The 18,202-nt window shown below is 30.8% G+C and overlaps 1 protein-coding gene across 4 annotated transcripts; it reads left to right on the top strand.

The window, feature by feature from the left end:
• Positions 1 to 670: 670 nt before the first annotated feature.
• Positions 671 to 17,283, top strand: LOC126840722 (protein dimmed-like). 4 transcript variants are annotated; one of them, XM_050576835.1, is made up of 6 exons: positions 749 to 1,233; positions 8,519 to 8,769; positions 11,895 to 12,088; positions 13,373 to 13,614; positions 15,176 to 15,312; positions 16,630 to 17,283. In XM_050576835.1, the coding sequence occupies exons 3-6, from the start codon at positions 11,908 to 11,910 to the stop codon at positions 16,748 to 16,750; spliced, it is 681 nt and encodes a 226-aa protein (XP_050432792.1). In that variant the 5' UTR covers positions 749 to 1,233; positions 8,519 to 8,769; positions 11,895 to 11,907; the 3' UTR covers positions 16,751 to 17,283. The 4 variants fall into 4 exon arrangements, with proteins under 4 accessions (XP_050432871.1, XP_050432792.1, XP_050432634.1 ...); XM_050576758.1 differs by lacking the exon at positions 749 to 1,233 and adding an exon at positions 4,802 to 4,914; XM_050576914.1 differs by lacking the exons at positions 749 to 1,233; positions 8,519 to 8,769 and adding an exon at positions 671 to 742.
• Positions 17,284 to 18,202: the final 919 nt, after the last annotated feature.

Raw genomic sequence — 18,202 nt, forward strand, 5'->3', positions numbered from 1 at the left:
TTCACGAAGAAATCGGTTCGGCGGTCTAGTAGATATCTTGGATCCAAACACAAAAAAAAACCGCTATTAAAACACATAATTAAAAAACCAAACAGTAATATTCGAAGCTGAAAACTGTTTAAATAATAAACCGTTATAAACAGTATTTTATAAAAATTCATTTTTTATAAACAATTAACTTAATCAGCCAAACACAAATTTAATCCTACAAAATATTCATCGATTGCTAATATTATCATTAAAAAAAAAAAAAAAAATCCTCGATCTGTGTGATAAAACAATAGAATTTATACAATTTTCAAGGGAGCAACTTTGTATGGAGTAGGTAAGTAACTTTCTACTTACTTGCTTAGTATCATAACCTACCCGGTTAGTTTAGGTTAGGAAATTTTATCCTAAGCACAACCGTCATTCTGGCGGCAATTAGCCAGGTTTTTTTTGCTCATAATGTACACTATAAATACTAGAAACCGATATCTCAAAAGTGAACCACGGCGGCGGCGGCGGCTCTAATATAATAATATTATCATCGCCTACCTGTACATGTACCTAGACCGTGACATCGTTTGACTTAAAGCAGGCCCCTCCCCGGTCCCCCTGCCCCCCAAATAAAGCCCCAACAAACCACTTAGTATCAGAAGAAAGTGTTAAAAATCGGTCATTGTGCGCCGCAGTAGACCGTCGCCTCGACGTTGGCCGGACCACCTCAGTCAGCTGCACGCACAGCTGTTACAAACAACAGGTAGAACACAATATTAATATATTATAACAGTAGTGTTTTTAGTAGCAACAGTAGTAGCACTAGCAGTAGTAGTAGTAGCTACAGTGTCTATTGGTCTAACCCGCGGTTTACTAATTCCTCCCACTCGACGGTGTTAAAATAAAAAGTAGTAAACAAAATCGGTTTTTTTTTTTTTTATCGCCGTTATATTTTGCCGGTGTGAAATTATTGTGCGACCGCGGTTCGATACACTATATTATTTTACGTCTTATAGTCTATTCGGTACATGTATAATATTGTTGTATTTTGTTCTCTCTCTCTGTCTCTCGAATTTCCTATCCGCTTCCTCGGTCGTTCCAATCGTTCAAACACACAGCCGTTGGACCAGCGGTCGAATTCGCACCGCTGTCATTTGTGTGCCGCTCGCGGTGGAAAGCGCAAGTAACACCGTATCGGCCTCGCGGATGGATAGACCGACACGCACCGCACAGGGCAACTGCACGTGACGCCAGGTGGGTGCTGCTTGAACCTTTGACTAACATAATACAATTTAAATAAAATGTGTATTTTTAAAAAAAAAAATATTCAAAAAAATTTCGTTCGAAATCGGGTCGTTTGGGTCTGTTGGGTTAACCTCACCTAACCTAACCTAACCAAACCTTTTTTTTTTTTTTTACTGCATCCATAGAAAACTGGGGAGGTACTCGCCTGTTGAGGCATTACTTCCCCCCAGTTTTCCGATGCCATTTATTTCTCAATCAATTTTACAACTTTGTTGTGGGTGCTCCACACACCCACTAACATTTGCCTTAAACCTAAACATTTTGGTCTTAAACTAACACACCCTCTCCGGGTGGGGGCCCAATAACAATATTCACATTGGGCCCCGACGGAATTGTATATACATTTTTTCCTTAATAACTACTTTGTACATTATACTATATATTTTAATCCTATGTACAGATTAGTGTCTTCTCGGGCCGGTGACGCACGCACCCGCCGCCCTGGACTATCTCGTTCACCCGTTGGGACGCTGTCTGCCCCGTTCTGCCTCTTCCTTTTCGCGAAGGACGAGTTCCGCAAAACGGGCGACAGCGTTCCAGGCTTCGGCGTTCTCCACCATTTTTTGGACCATGGTTAACCTAACCAAACCTAACCAAACCTAACCTAACCTAACTTAACCTAACCTTACCTTACCTAACCTAACCAGTCGAGTCTGTTGGGTTAAGGGTCAGTTGGGTTAACCTAACCTAACCTAACAAGTCGGGTCTGTTGGGTTAAGGGTCAGTTGGGTGTGCTGGGTTATCCGGGTACGGGATGTCGGGCGAATTCGGGTCAATGGGATATTCGGGCATTGGGTTTTTCCAAGTTGTACTGTTAAAATAAATAGTATGGGTTGCATTGATTGGGATCAGGGGGGGGGAGGGACTTGGGAAAACTTCAAAAAACTCAAAACATAAAATCAGCGACACATTTGAGTATTTTATTTCAACAAATCTATCGTTAAAAAATAAAATTTGGTGATTCGAAAAGCACTGATTTTGAGTTTTAAGATTTTTTAGTATCCCAACCCTCCCCACCCCCCGACCTCCACCATTGATGGGTTGTTTGGGTTTTGGGAACTAATTTCGTGGATTAACAACTGTAATAGCTTGTCGCATTAAAAAAACTGAGTTATTTAAGGGTTTTGGGTGTAAAGACTTTTATAGGGTTACAATAATAATTAACGTGGTCGACCCAACGTGACAAAATATATTGTACTATTTAAGTGATGAACCGTTAGAAACAGTCCTTTATCTTCTGGTAAACGGTAAACAGCTATGAAATAGTAAAGAAAAAAATCATAATATGATCTTAAAAACCGATAATCTTTACATACATTTTTATGCATAGATACATTTTTTTTAGTGTGGTTTAGTAAAAAAATTATCATTATTTCACCTTGCAATCGCTTATATCGTTTCGAAAAATTGTGTAAATTAAAAACACAATAATTATTCTGTACGCTAATATAACATAACAATAAAACATTATCTAGTACATGGCGATGTGGCATAAATGCACTGTGTTTAAACGAAGCGAATCTGTTTCGTTCGTCTCTTGTACACTCACAACATTTGTTTATTGACATTAATTGTCAGTCGAAGTTTACTTTTGAAAAAAAAAAAACACACACAGCCTACACTAGACGGTGCTAATACACACCGAAGCGGTTCTCAAACATTGGCATAATATTATTGCTAATGAAATATATATATATAAACGGTTAGCACTCAGCGTTAATGATTGGATATTTTTTTTTGGAAAATTCGCATTATTGGTAAAATTACATAAAAAGTAAAGTAATGTCTGAAATGCACTCGAATAACGTGTACAACATTTATCACACATTATCGATTCGGCTATACAAGTGTAAAACACATTTCATTCGGGCATAGCAGTTGTCGAACATTTTATTTAAATATATATTTTTCCCAAACTCTTCGCACTGTACATCTGAATACACAGGGTGTTCATAAAGTTTCGAAAAAAGAAGAATTTTTTGAGCCGTTATTGATTTTATTTTTTGGATCTTTGAAAATTTAAAAGGAAGCCCTTTTGTTTATTTTTTTTTTTTTTTTTGGGATATTCTGTTAGTTAACAGTAATAAACATCTAAATGCCACCAAAGCTGGACAATTGACTTATTTTGTTTTATTTTCATAGAAAAAGTAATAAAATCAAAAATAAATTTACAGCTTAAAATATGTAAACGACCAAACGGTTTATGGTGTATTTAAACTTTATAAAAAAAAAACCGTCAACGATGCGTTGAATGAAATATTTCCATAAATTCTATTATACACAAACGGTGTAATCGTGTCTGTGCGTTTGTATTATGATTCAAACGGTGGTCAAATTGTTTGATGTTATTTTTGTCGTGATCGAATTCATATAGTAATTGTTTTTGAACTTTCCGCAAAACTATACATTGTAGTCTTCCGCAGTTTTGCAACCTTCCCAACACATAAACGTATCAAAACAACATAACGGTTTTTTGTAAACAACGCACGCATAGGTCGTTTTTTAGTTTATTTAAAATATTTTGTATGAACGCGTCCAAGGTTAACGCTTTTATCAAAACAGTGATGCGTTGTGCCGTCTAGACGTGTAAAAAAAAACACCATTATAATTGTAACATTAAACTTAAACAAATCTAAAAAAAAAAAAATGTAAAAAATCACTACATCGCTGTGTTCGACTTACTGTGAATTAAATTTACAGTCAGCCGGTTGCACCAACATTTGTTAAGAATTTAACTTTTTGTTAATTATATTTAACAACTAGTTAATTGGGTTTCGTCGAGATTTGTTAGCCTTAACTCATTGTTAAAACGATTGTTAAATTAATCACCCGAAATCGGCTTGTTAAAATGTATTGTAGTACTTACATATAATATGTATATTATTATAGTTCAGAAATTGTATTATAATTTTTTTGTCGACTGAGTATACTAGTAATATATAATAATGAATTACCCATTTGATGAGGAACTTCTTTGTGTTGGATATTTAGACAACAATTGAAATGACAACTTCGATAACTCTTCAATAGGTAAGTTATTTTATGTAGGCAGATTAGGTAAAAAGGAATGGCACAGACTTGCATCATAGGTTAAAATATCATAATTTATTGTATTTTAAAATTTCGATAATAATTATTATGTCTTGCCTGTCCTGAGTGTAACAATGGAAATAATTCTTATCACTACTTACTTTTTTTAGGCCTTCAAAATAGAAAAAATGATTTTAATAATCTTGATGACAAACTATTTTTTGGAAAGGTATAGACTATCTGAACATGTGTAAGAAAAATTATATATAAATTATTTATCTAAACCGAATCGTTAAAAGAAAGTAAAAGAAAATGCCAAGTAATAACAAACTGAAAAAATTAAATGATACAATCGCTTATCAATAATTATCACATATCTTAATAACCAATGAGAACGTTGGAATCGAGGTAACCGCTTTGGTAACCCAACCAACGTTTTGTTAACTTAACAAATAGAATTTAACAGTAATGTTATGGTGAAACTTATTTCATTTGACCGGGTGTTAAATTTAAATGAATAGTTAACTAACATTGTGTTTTAAGAGTGTATTTAACAATAGTTGGTGAAACCGGCCTAGTACGTTCCGTGGTGGAAATCATGTAAGTCTGTTTCAGTTTAATATTGTGGTTTTATCTGTTTAATTAATTGAGCACTGAACTTGAACTTATTATACTTTTTCTTGTACTGTCTTCTAAAAAAAAAATTGGTTTTAGTTACCCTCCACTCCCTTGCCAATCTTAACTCTAAGTACTTATTATAAGACACTCTTTGCAATTGCGACTGTTAAACATGGAAAATTGTAATTTTTCATTCAAACAGTTAGTAAACACAATTTCTCAAAAGGTAAAAAATATGACACTTCAAAACTCAATCTCTTGTTTTTTCATAATGACAATTATTATTGTTTTTATCAAACAATAGCTTATGGCGAAACTGATAACTTGTTTTGAAAAAAAAAAGTATCAAAAGAAGAATTTCTGAAGTGTCTTATATCAGTTTTCAAAAATATAGTATAATATGCATAAAGCTATTTTTTTGTTTTTAAATTGTTGCTTTTTAAAAAATAAAAAATGTACACCAAGATTCAAATAAACTACTGATAATGGTATGGTATGGTATAATGGTATAGGGATATTTTTGCTGTTTGTCGGTTGCAGTTTTATTAGATTAATTTTATTTATATTTTTGGTATAATATTATTTGTAGATAACTTTATTCCTTAATAGTTTCTATTAAGTAATACTATATTTTGTACTAATAAATGTATTGGAATAACAATTTCAAAGAATAAAAATATCATGTTTTCAAAGAATGTTATTTGCGAATTATATTTTGTATTCGAATAATTTTATCAAACCATTTTTTTTTTGTATTTCAATTAACAGACTATTCTAATAATTGTTTTAGTGGTTTTTTGTTGTTCAGTTAAATTTTTCCCAGCTGTGGTGTGGTGATAACATCAATCTATAAAAATTAATCAATTTTCTAATGTTTTAGCAGCCAGAAACAAAAATACAGATTACTCATTTAATAACTATTATAAATCAACTAAAAATATACATACATATATTCTAAGACCTATTGCATACAATTTTTCAACTAGCATATTAACTTTTTATGCACAAAATACATCATTTGGGTTATAGTTACTCGAAAATAATGTTCATTTCGCATTCTAGAGGCATATTATTGTGGCCGGTTTGAATACTTACATTGTTTACTACCAGACAATCTGTTGTGGTGTAATTATATACTATCTCGGTCACCAGGAAAGTGCGTTAGGCGATTGCCTTTATCAATGTAAAATGTGTTTGTATACAGTGCGTCGTCCAAACCTAATTACAGTTTATATGCAATTTACATAATACAATATGTTATCTCCTACTTACCGTTTCACGTGAACCAGGACATTTTTATGGTCTGCTTGAAACAAAATATAGTTTATTCTAAGACTTCAGTAATAATTGTTTAATGTGTTCTCAAAATTTCACGAGAAATCTTTTTTTTTTTTAATATTTTATTGGGTAAAAATATAAAATTTTATTAATATTATCATTTTTTGAAAACTATAATAGCACTACTCTCTTATGCCATCTATTTAAGTAAAAATCGTTATAGAAATATTTCATACACATTGCATTTTACAATTCGCCATAACTCATGTTCAATAAATACACAATAACCAAATTTTTAAGTACTTATATTTTTACTAGAAAAATAAAATGAAACAGGGAAACCAAATAGTTTTTATTTTATTCATGTTAAATTACAGTTTTACTTAATAAAAATTATAAATTTCAATTTTAAAACATAATAGTATACACAAACTACATGAAAAATTATTAGCTTACAATTTATAAATCAAAACAAATAAATATTAGATTACAGATAACAGATTACATATAACAATTTACATATGAGTAAATTTCTTTAGGGATTTGGATACTGATAGATACTTATAAATGAAACATGGCCAATAAATATTTTTAAAAAGTTGATTATTCAGTATCTCATTGAAATATTTCATACACATAACCCCAAAAAAAGGGGTCATAATTTAAAATTAATTTAAGCATTACATTTCACTGTTAATAATTATTGTGAAAAAAGAACTTTTAGAGTCTCTAGCATATCTACATAAGATTGACTAGGCCAATATTAATAGTGAAGTATCTAGTTTAAATTAGCAATTACATGACACTGATTGTTTGATTAGTTATAAGTAGGTTTTCTTTGGTTTAACTATTTTTATAAAATTAATACCGAACGTGTTAGCTGTGATTCGAAAAATTTAAAACTTAAACTACCTTTAGAGAACACTAGTGTCTTGCTTTGACCATTTTTGACCTGCGTGAAATTAAATTGATATGGTAAGGGTTATGCAAAATTTATAAAGAAAATTAAATATTATTCCTATTATATTTTTGTTCTTTTTTTTTGTTCTTAAAACAATTAATGGTTCTTTAAAAAAATAGGTTTCACATGAAAAAATGCCAAAAATGCATGATTTAATTTTTAGTTCAATATTTACAATTTTCCCATAAAAAAAATTATTTAAACTTTTTTGGGAGTAATAATTGTAAATGATTTGTTCATTTACAATTATTGAACCTGTTGAATGTTATGCAATATTGTAACTGGGGCAATTTGAAATAAAATGATTCCCGATCATTTTAAGAGTCTCAAGTGTGAATTATACACATATTTACAATAGTCCCATTTCATATGACTGACCATTGAGGTAATTGTAAATAATAATAATATTCTCCCATTTTTAATAACAAAATGCTTGAAGCAAAGTAAATAAAAACTAAATTTAATATTTTAACATGATTTCTTTATTCTTATACCTCTGTGTCAGTCTTTTAATTCAACTAAAAATGTAAATAACATATTAATACTACTCAGCGAAAATATTAAAATACAATATCAAAAACCTATTGGCACGTCTCCGTGAAACATACCGAAACGTATATATATATATATATATATTGGGTGATCCAACGTTAGTAAGGCACTCATTTTCACTGATCAAATTTCCCTAATTTTTTAAGTAGGTACATATTTTACAACAATTTTCAATATTTTGAAAATTTTCATCACCAATCCTTATAAGAAATTTATCATTTTTATTAAGTAAAGCTGTAATATACCACGAACAAAAAAAATACTATTTGGCTTGCCTATTTCGTTGAATTTCTCTAGTTGAAATATAAATACTTAAAAATTAAGTTACTGTGTATTTATTGAACATGAGTTGTGGAAAATTGTAAAATGCAATTTGTATGAAATATTTCTATAACGATTTTTACTAAAAATAGACGGCATGAGAGATTAGTGCTATTATATATTGTTTTAATGTTTGTCGCGCATTTCTACTTTGATTGCAAATTACTTTGATTAAACTATTTATCGAGATGCTAACTTTTGAAGAAAAAATTAAACAGATTATCACATTTTAACATGGACATGAGTTTGAAAGGGTCGTTCGGATTCGAACCTTGCAAACCGTTTCGGATGTATTATGTTCTTGGGTTTTTTTTTTTAATTTTCTCACTGTCGAAAATCGCAGTTTTTCTATTTCATTAGTCGATTTTGTCGGTTGAGAAACGCGACGCGTGCTCAACGACTCGTGAATATTTATTATTTTCACAGTAAAAAAAAAAAAACCCCAATTTAATACACACCGTTCTTTGATTTTAGGTTAGTCGAATGTCGATGTTGTCTTCAACGAATGGATTTTGAAGGGAAAGCGTTGAAAATCGTCGCCGACCGTTTCTAAACCGTATCAATTGAAACGCGTACTATCGCCAAAAAGAAAAAACCATTTCCGCGGTGGTCTTTTTCTTTTAATTCTAGCAATTTTCCTTATACGAAAGAAGAAGCTTTTTCATTTTGGCACAATGCGCGTTTTTTCCTTAATTGATACACACACAATCTGTGTGTCCAAATAGGTAAAATAAGAGTATTAGCTAAAATAGTATAATTAATAGTGAAGTTGTTTAAATTAGCAATTACATGACACTGGTTGTTTGCCACCAGCTATAACATTGTAAGTAGGTTTTCTTTGGTTTAACTATTTTTATAAAATTAATACCCAACGTGTAAGCAGTGATTTGGAAAAAATTAAACCTACAACTACTTTCAGAGAACACTAGTGTCTTGCTTTGACCATTATTGACCTGCGTGAAATGAAATTGATAATTTTCTGCAAAAAACAAATTATTTTACATGTTAGGATAATTGTAAAGATTATGCAATATTCATAAAGAAAATTAAATATTATTCCTGTTATATTTTTGTTCTTAAAATCAATTAACGGTTATTTGAAAAATAAGGTTTCACATGAATAAATGCCAAAAATAAATTTTTAAATATTTAGTTCAATATTTACAATTGCCCCATAAAAAAAATTATTTTAACTTTTTTTGGGAGTAATTGTAAACGAACAAAATTGAACCTATAGAATATTATGCAATGTTGTAACTAGAGCAATATGAAATAAAATGATTCCTGATCATTTTAAGAGTCTCAAGTTTGAATTTTACACATATTTACAAATGTCCCATTTCATATAACTGGCCATTGGGGTAATTGTAAATAATAATAATATTCTCCCATTTTTAATAACAAAATGCTTGGGGCCAATGTAAATAAAACAAAATGTAATATTTTAACATGATTTCCTAATGTCAAGTTAATAGATCTCTACACAATTTTCGTTTTAAGCGTCTCGGAGGATTACCAGGAATAACATAATATGTTGAAAGATCTTTTACTAAGGGATTGGAGTGAGAGGCTAGTGTGGAATCTTTTAGAATATGTAATGGCTTTTTCTTTCACAGTTTTAATTTTCAGGTCAGCGTGGAGGATATAATTTGATACGTATGGGGGGAGGGGGGAGTTTGTTAATTTGCGCAATGTAATATTTTGAAAGGTCTGAATTCGATTTAAATTTGAATGTTTGGCGTTTCCCCCCAAAGTTGGAGGCCATAAGGCCATATGGGTATGATGAGGGTTTTATACATTAGTAGCTTCATAATTAAGTTTGTATGTTTGTTATTAATGATTAAAGTTTTAAGCATACGAAGTCGAAAGGTTTAATTGAAGTCTTCTTGTCAAACAAATAATATTAATAAACTTTTGTTTACATATGATGTATCATAATATTTGTATTAATAGTACATTGGCATATAGTGCAAGTATTAATTAAAATATTATAATATATGAATAATATAGGATAAAAAAAATACTATTTGAGAATTTATCAAGAAACGAATTGACGAGATACGAATTTCAGTAATTTTTGTTAAATACTGTTCTTAATGTTGTGCAAAGATATTGTAAACAGTACAAAGATATTATAAATGGGACAATGGATTTTGTTTTGGCGGCCTTAAACAATTAAAATTAAAAAAATGGAGATAGCGGTTTACTGCACTGAACCCTTCCAATGAACTCTAAAACGGTATTGTTATCACAGAGTTATAATATTACCTAAGTCAGCTATCTCTTTGTACGCGTCCCCTCGATTTTTTAACGTTAGGTACATTTGCATACAGTTATAGTTCATGTTTTTTTTTTATAGTTGAGATACATTTTGATTGCAGTCCCAATACCATTGCCAAACCATGTCGGTTACATGTCTTTTTGCATATCATTATTTTCGTTTAACGCGGTGCATCCTAATTATAACGATGGGGTTATGTCAAATAGAGTAGCTACTTTGACCACAAGAATCCACTTGACGAAGCTAGGCAATAACATAAATATCTATCTTACTATTTGATTTCTTTGTAGTTGGTTTTCAACTGTTTTTGGTAGCTACATCAGATTAGGCGCATAAAGTTACATTGAAAATTCCATAAAATCAACACACATCAAGTTCACATAAAAACATATAAAATACATGTATACAACATTTTAATAATTCCAAATACTTAAATAGTTAAACATAAAGTAAAAAAAAAATTGTAATAATTTTGTATTTTCGGTGGTATTATCTTTTAAAATGTGTAAAAAGATGGTCCAGATAAATAGTATATCTGTTTGTACATTTAAAACATTGTTGAATCTATTAGGTTTTATTTGTTTTATGCATTTTATATAGCTTCTTAAAAATAAATTTAAATACCTATTTCTAAATCTGAGTATTAATTGTGATTGATTAACGCATTCTCTAGTTTATAAAACATGAATAGCAAAATTTGACCTAAATTACCTATAATTGACTCACCCAGATTATGAAACAACGTTTTGTGATACAATTTAAATGAAAATTTCCAAATTCTAATGTTAAAATGTTTCTAAACGAAAAATATATGGCTAATTAACAGCGTTAAGAATATTGGCTTCTTATTTACATTTTTTTTTTTTTTTGTGAAAAATTGCCAAAATGTTTTAATCTTAATGATATACAATATACTTGTAACAAATGAATCATTCGTGTGGGGAGTGTGGTGCCAACCATCTTTACATACAGTCAGATAGATATCAACACAACTGTTATGATTGAGACTGTTTCATTTGTACACGAACAATATTAATTTGTTTGTCTCTCTCCGTAATGTCAGTCACTGTCGTCTGTCAAGCGTGGTTTGCTCCCGGGTTTCTCGTCGACGGTTGTATTTTTTTATCATTTATTTAAGCTACAAAAAAAAAAAACAACAACAACACCGTTCTGGTGCACTGTTTTAATAACAATATTCCACTTTCCCTTCCGAGAATAAATAGCTACACGACTGTTTAAACTATTTGCGGTTGCGCTTGAGTGTGTTCGTATCAACAGACATCAACTCGAAATCAACATTATGGTCATTGTGTAATTTAATAAAAAATTCGTTATGGTTTTACACTGCAATAACTATGACAATAATATGTATATAGGTGCACCGGTATTATCTCTCAAGTCTTGTAATTTATTGTTTTCACGTTAAGACATCAGCTTTTATGTACGTAACCACCTGTTGTTACAATGCAAAATTATTGTAAAATGTACCACAACTTATGAATATAACAATTATAACCCAAAACTGTTGTATTTTTGTTTTACTAATTGGGTCTTCTTTTTTTTTTTCAGGCATTTACTTTCTATGCCGGACACCGGCGATCTTCATTCGGAAGAAGATAACATGTTAGACGGACTCCAACTCCGCGGTCGGTCGTTTGATTTGTCCACCGACCGTTCGAGATCTTCCAGCATCGAAGACAGTTCTTTCTATTTGCCAAACAACAACAACGCGTCCGAAGACGACGACGATAATAATTCAAAAAGTATGTGTCGACCAAACACATTTAATACATTTTTTTTTTTGCTTCGACGAGGAGCTGAGGGGCTATTGGCTTTGCTAAGTCCAAACGGGTTTGACGACGGTATTATACATTGGTAGCTTCGTATTTAAGTTTGTATGTTTGCTATTAACGAGTAAAGTTTAAAGCATACGAAGTCGAAAGGTTTAATTCAAGTATTTTCGCCAAACATTTTTTACAAATAATATTAATAACCTTTTGTTGACTTATGACGTAACATAATATTTGTTTTAGTAGTAGAGCGGCATGTAGTGCAATTTTTAATTAAAAAATTATAATAATAGTATAATATAGGATAAAAAAATACTATTTGAGAATTTATCGAGAAACAAATTGAAGAGATAACAGTTTTTTTTTCCCTTTAGAATAATTTGAGTAAGATGTAATATAATACAATTAACATAGGTAGTATATATGACATCAGTGAGCGTAGATTTATATAGTTTATTATTAGAATCTAAGAGTAAACAAAATTAATTATGAGTAACATATGTAGTCAGATTATAATTGCAATAAAAACTCATTTAGACATTACACGGATAATATTTTATTTGGTATAATTTCTTGCAGTATTCCTTAAATAAAATAAACACCTGATCCTATTGTGTTTATTTTGAAATTAATACATTCTAGTAATTCAGGGCAATCGATTAAGTTGTTTAATAATTTGAATAAGAATTTCAGTAATTTTTGTTAAATACTGTTATTAATGTCGTGCAAAGATATTGTAAACAGTAAAAAGATATTTATAAATGGGACAATGGATTTTGTTTTGGCGACCTTAAATAATTTAAAAAAAAAAAAATGGAGATAGCGGTTTATTGCACCGAACCCTTCCAATGAACTCTAAAACGGCATTGTTATCACAGAGTTATAGTATTACCTAAGTCAGCTATCTCTTTAACGTTAGGTACATTTGCATACAGTTAAAGTTCATGTTTTTTTTTATAGTTGAGATACATTTTGATTGCAGTCCCAATACCATTGCCAAACCATGTCGTTTACATGTCTTTTTGCATATCATTATTTTCGTTTAACGCGGTGCATCCTAATAATTATTACAATGGGGTTATGTGGAATAGAGTAGCTACTTTGACCACAAGAACTCACTTGACGAGGCTAGGCAATAACTTAAATGTCTATCTAACTATCTGATTTCTTTGTACTTGGTTTTCAACTGTTCTCGGAGAGTTTATTGCACCGAACCCTCTTGTTGACCATGATTGATTGTTAATGATAATTTTGCAGGCGATTCAGAAAGCTCAGACGAAAAGTCTTCGAGGAGGGCCACGTCGGGCAAGCGCAAACGTCAGAGCAGTCTCGATGACAACGACGAAGCATCGACGTCTCCAAAGACCAGAAGATGCCGGAGAAGTATTCGTCAAAGACGGTCAATGGACTCGCTGACGGCCAAAGACCGGAATTTAAGAAGACTCGAAAGCAACGAACGCGAACGATTGCGCATGCATTCCCTAAACGATGCATTCGAGGTGAAATTTTACAATTCCAAAATAATTTCCACGTTACATTTCCACGATACACCCAGTATAATGCTAGGTTAGGTGCGATGATAAACACACATCATACACAGGTTAGGTCTGGCGGTTTTATAGCACATGTAAATTATACAAGTGGAATTATTAAAGCAATTCCGTTGGAATGACATGATGCAAAATCAGATTCCACGCGTACAACTGAAGGAAATAGGTAACCTTTAAGGTTAGGTTAGGTTTCCTTAGGAAAGACACTTATCGCTTTCTACATTATACCCATTAGAGAAGGTATTGATTTTACACTAAAATCAAAAAGGTCACCCCAGTTGTACCTTAAATTTAAGGGGCGACTGTTTTAAAAATTATTAAAATTAGTTCCACATTTTGATTCCACCTTTCTGAAAGTAATTTTGGGACTTGAAAATTAGTAAATAACATACACAGTTTTCTCGAAAATGTGTAGTCAACATTTTGTTTTTATTAACTAAAAGCCAAATAAGTGTGAACATTTTCACATTGACCTTATTAAATGTATAACTTGCTACGAGTCAATAAATTAACAGGTAGCAGACACATATTTTTATTATGTTGTTTATTTGTCTGTTATTACAGACAGACGATGAACCCAAAAGTATAGTAATATACCAGATCTAATATTGAAATCACATTTTTAACAGTTTTATTAAATTTACCATGATCTTCATCGGTATTTAACATTTCTACCACCTATAGATATGCATGGAAGAGTTTTTTTTTTTTTTTAAACTAATTTTAGAAAACAATTTGATACAAAATACAGAAGGCGTTGTACTGACGGCGGTCGAGTCACTTATACACCTTCATGGGTGTTTCTATGATTGCCTAAACTGTGCCCCTGTCGTGTTTCCATCATTTTCGCGCTTATCCGTCATGATGGTGCTCGAACATGGTTAATGTTCGAGAAAACTGAGTGTGAAATTTACTAATTTTCAAGTCCCAAAACAATTTTCAAAAAATCGGTATCAAAATGTGGAACTTATTTTAATAATTTTGAAAACAGTATACAATTTACACTGTGTCATAAAGTAAGTAAAAACTTGATGAATACTCGAGGTTTGATACTATAGATGAGAGAGGGAGGCAGGTAAGAAGAACATAATTTAACTTGAGAAAAACTAAACTATGAACAAAAAAGATGTATATGTCTATCATAATATTGATTAATGTAAACCTGTCAACCTCACACACATCTACATAACAGACCTTTTGAATTCATTTTCATGTTAATTTCTATCAGTTCTGGTTTATTTTTTTTATAAGTAAATTGCCATTTTGGTGGTGAAAAATGCATTCACTGTGACAACACTGTGAGGCTTTAACTGGTTCAATTTCAATTGTGTAAAAATATAAGAATTTTTTGGCACCCTTAATGGGGTATTTTGAAAATAATCAATTAAATGTGCTTGCAGAACGATTGATTTTGAAGGGATAATTCTCTAAAACCGTTAAGGATGTCTCGTTACACGGTATACAAATAAAGTTAATTAAGCCAAACAATGTTTTTTTTTTGTTTTTCTAGAAATTGCGAGAAGTCGTACCACACGTGAAAATGGGACGAAAACTGTCCAAGCTAGAAACGTTGACGTTGGCGAAAAACTACATAATGGCGTTGACCAATGTGATATGTGAAATGAGAGGAGAACAAAAACCATTCACGTGAGATTGATATCATTACATATTTAAAAAAAAATTACTTATTTACGCAATGTCAGGTTAGGTTTAGGTTAGGTTAGATGGGAAAAATACATTTTAAATCGCCGACAAAGACGATAGAAGAAGCTACTATCCAAAAAAATAAACTAAAAAGAATGCCCGAGAAGAGTTTTTATCACTAGTCTAATAATTACAATTTAAGCTTTGAATTAAGATTCTTATACCTAACTCCTTAATAAATAATGGCATCACTTACCATTCTTAAACGCACACTAGTAGACTTGAATGAAGTGAACACGTGAAACTATTTGGACGGCTTATTAATATTGTTCAACTCTTCAGCTCTACTCGATTAAATACAACTATAATAATTAACTAACTCTAAATATAATCTAACATAATCTATTTGTGTTGAATACTTGAAATACACACAAGTGTAATTTCTGTGGGCATCAAAAATATGATTAAGGCGTTGAAGGCGTTCTGTTTTTTTTTTTAACAAATTATAAACATTTTTATTCGAACAAACGGTTGTTAGGAAAACCTATCATTGTATCAATCGGACAGTAATTTATTTAAATAAACAATTACTCAAGTAGCGGCCAACTCTGGTTAAAACTGAAATGTATCCTCTCCCAAAACATTCATTTCTTTGACCACATGTCCACTTGGTGAAATCTCATTGAAAAACAATTGAATATATTAAGTATATTGCATTTTAGCTGTTAATAGAATTTAAGGGGATCTGTTTTTTTTTTTTTTAAGTTTAGACCGAAAAGCCTGACAAATCGTTGACTACTTAAGACGGTCTGATTTTAAATCTGTAAAAATACAGTTCTTACTTTGGCTACTTAACTTAGATCACGATGGAAAAGGGTTTATTATTTTTTATGTAACAAAATTGCGTTTTAATGTTGAAAATTTTCAAATTTAATTAACTTATGAAAAAAAAAGAAATTTGTTGATTGATTTTTTTCAAATAACTCAGAAAAAGGTGCCCAAAAATTCTTATATTTTTACACAATTGAAATTGGACCAGTAAAAACCCTCACAGTTTTGTCTCAGTGAATGCAATTTTCACCACCAAAATGACATTTATTCATAGGAAAAATAAACAATAAAAATAATAAACTAAAACTGGTGCAAATTACCACGAAAATAAATCAACAAGGTCGAAATAACTGAATAAAACCACTTTTTATTTAAATTTTAACCATTCAAAGCTCCTTGCAAACCGCCCACCTCCTGTACCCTTGAAAAAGTTGTGTAGATTTCTACTAAGGCATCTAACTAACAGGTTTAATACATTTTTTATTTTAGTTTTGACGATCCCGACCAACCGGAAAACGAATACGATTCCAGCAACGACGGCGGATTCGAGTCCGGCAACAGCAGTAAAGTTCCTAACAACTTGGAACAAGAGTTACTGTCTTCAGACTAACTTGGTAGAACGTCTAAGCGACATACACCACCATTTCCACCCTTCCTATATTGTATTTTTATTAGTATTTTTTTTGTATAAATACCACAACCTATTATTATTATTAATTTAATTATCAATGTGTTATTAGTTATGTTAAGTCCTCATGATTTTTGTTTTTGGAGATTACCACAAAACATATATATACATTGCACGTTATTACAGCAATAATATTATATTATTTTATTCGAATATTATTATAATGTTAATTCTCGCACTGGCCTATTAGAGTGAATTTAAAGTAAATATTGACTCGAATCGCACGACAGGCAATAACTGCGTGTTTGTGTGTCGAAGTGGTTGCCTACCATTTGTAAATTAAGGCGACTCTTGATCTCAAGTCACTCCACACATACACTCACCTTCTTATTTAACGTTATCATTATCTGCTAAGGTCCATGTTCAGCTGCATTTTCCTATCCACAATTGAAAATTCTGTGAATTTATCAAACGTTCCAACAGTTACAAAGTATAAAAATTGAACTTTATAATTATTTTATTTGTATTTTATTCATTACCGGAAACACTTGAACGCTTTTTTTGTTAAATATGATTGTTTTTTTTTTTATAAATAACTATTCCTTATTTGACGAAAAATACAAAATTGTCTTTCGTAACGCGTGAGATACATATTATCAAATTATAAAGTTTAATTGTTCGAAACCGCGTGGTTGCTTAGTAACTGTAAATTAAACGTTAATTTTTTTTTTTTACATAAAATGAATAAATTACATTTACATCGTTTTGCTGCTATTTTTTTGTGTGTGTAAAATAATAATAAAATGTAGAAATTTAAAAGATAGCAAACGACCATACTGTTCAATGTAATAATCGAAAATATTTTACTTTAACGTTAACCTAACCTAACCTAAGCTAACTAACCTAACCTAACCTTACCTAAAGTTAAAACGTGTAAGGCTAAACATGAGCAACAACATAATATATAATATCCAAGTGTTATAATATAGTAAATTGTACAGTTAGGGTTGGTCAAAATTCAACTAAACTACAAACAACAACTAAACCGAATCGTAAAACATGATGTATTTTTGTTTATCGATTAGTTTTCAAACGACGTTATTCAAAAAGTATTTTTAGTAGAAGTGGAATCGCCTTTTATTTGAATAATCGATTCACCGAATAACAATAAAAATGGTTATCCGTTTTCCCTAAAATGGGCGAAAACTTATCATCAATTTGTCAACTTAAGTGTTAAGACTGAAAGAATTTTTATATCAACCCTTTTTTTTATAAATAAAAGCCAAAAGAAAAACTATAAACACAATTACAGAATGCACAATAAATTGTATAACTTTTAATAATGTCACCTGTTGATTTTTATGGGTTTTTCGAGTATACAGGGTGTTTAGATCACCGTATTACAATTTATTTTTCAGAAATAATAGTAATTAT

This window comes from Adelges cooleyi, unplaced genomic scaffold, assembly GCF_023614345.1.
Source record: "Adelges cooleyi isolate 19-005CV unplaced genomic scaffold, UGA_ACOO_1.1 ACOO_flye_CR_arks_rails_tigmint_CR_PRNA_1, whole genome shotgun sequence".
NCBI classification, from domain to species: domain Eukaryota; kingdom Metazoa; phylum Arthropoda; class Insecta; order Hemiptera; family Adelgidae; genus Adelges; species Adelges cooleyi.

Excerpts from the sequence above, each read along its gene's own strand:
- LOC126840722 (XM_050576914.1), top strand. The coding sequence starts at position 11,908 with ATGCCGGACACCGGCGATCTTCATTCGGAAGAAGATAACATGTTAGAC. Across the intron at positions 12,089-13,372 it reads CGACGATAATAATTCAAAAA|GCGATTCAGAAAGCTCAGAC; the intron begins GTATGTGTCGAC and ends ATAATTTTGCAG. Across the intron at positions 15,313-16,629 it reads GGAGAACAAAAACCATTCAC|TTTTGACGATCCCGACCAAC; the intron begins GTGAGATTGATA and ends TTTTTATTTTAG.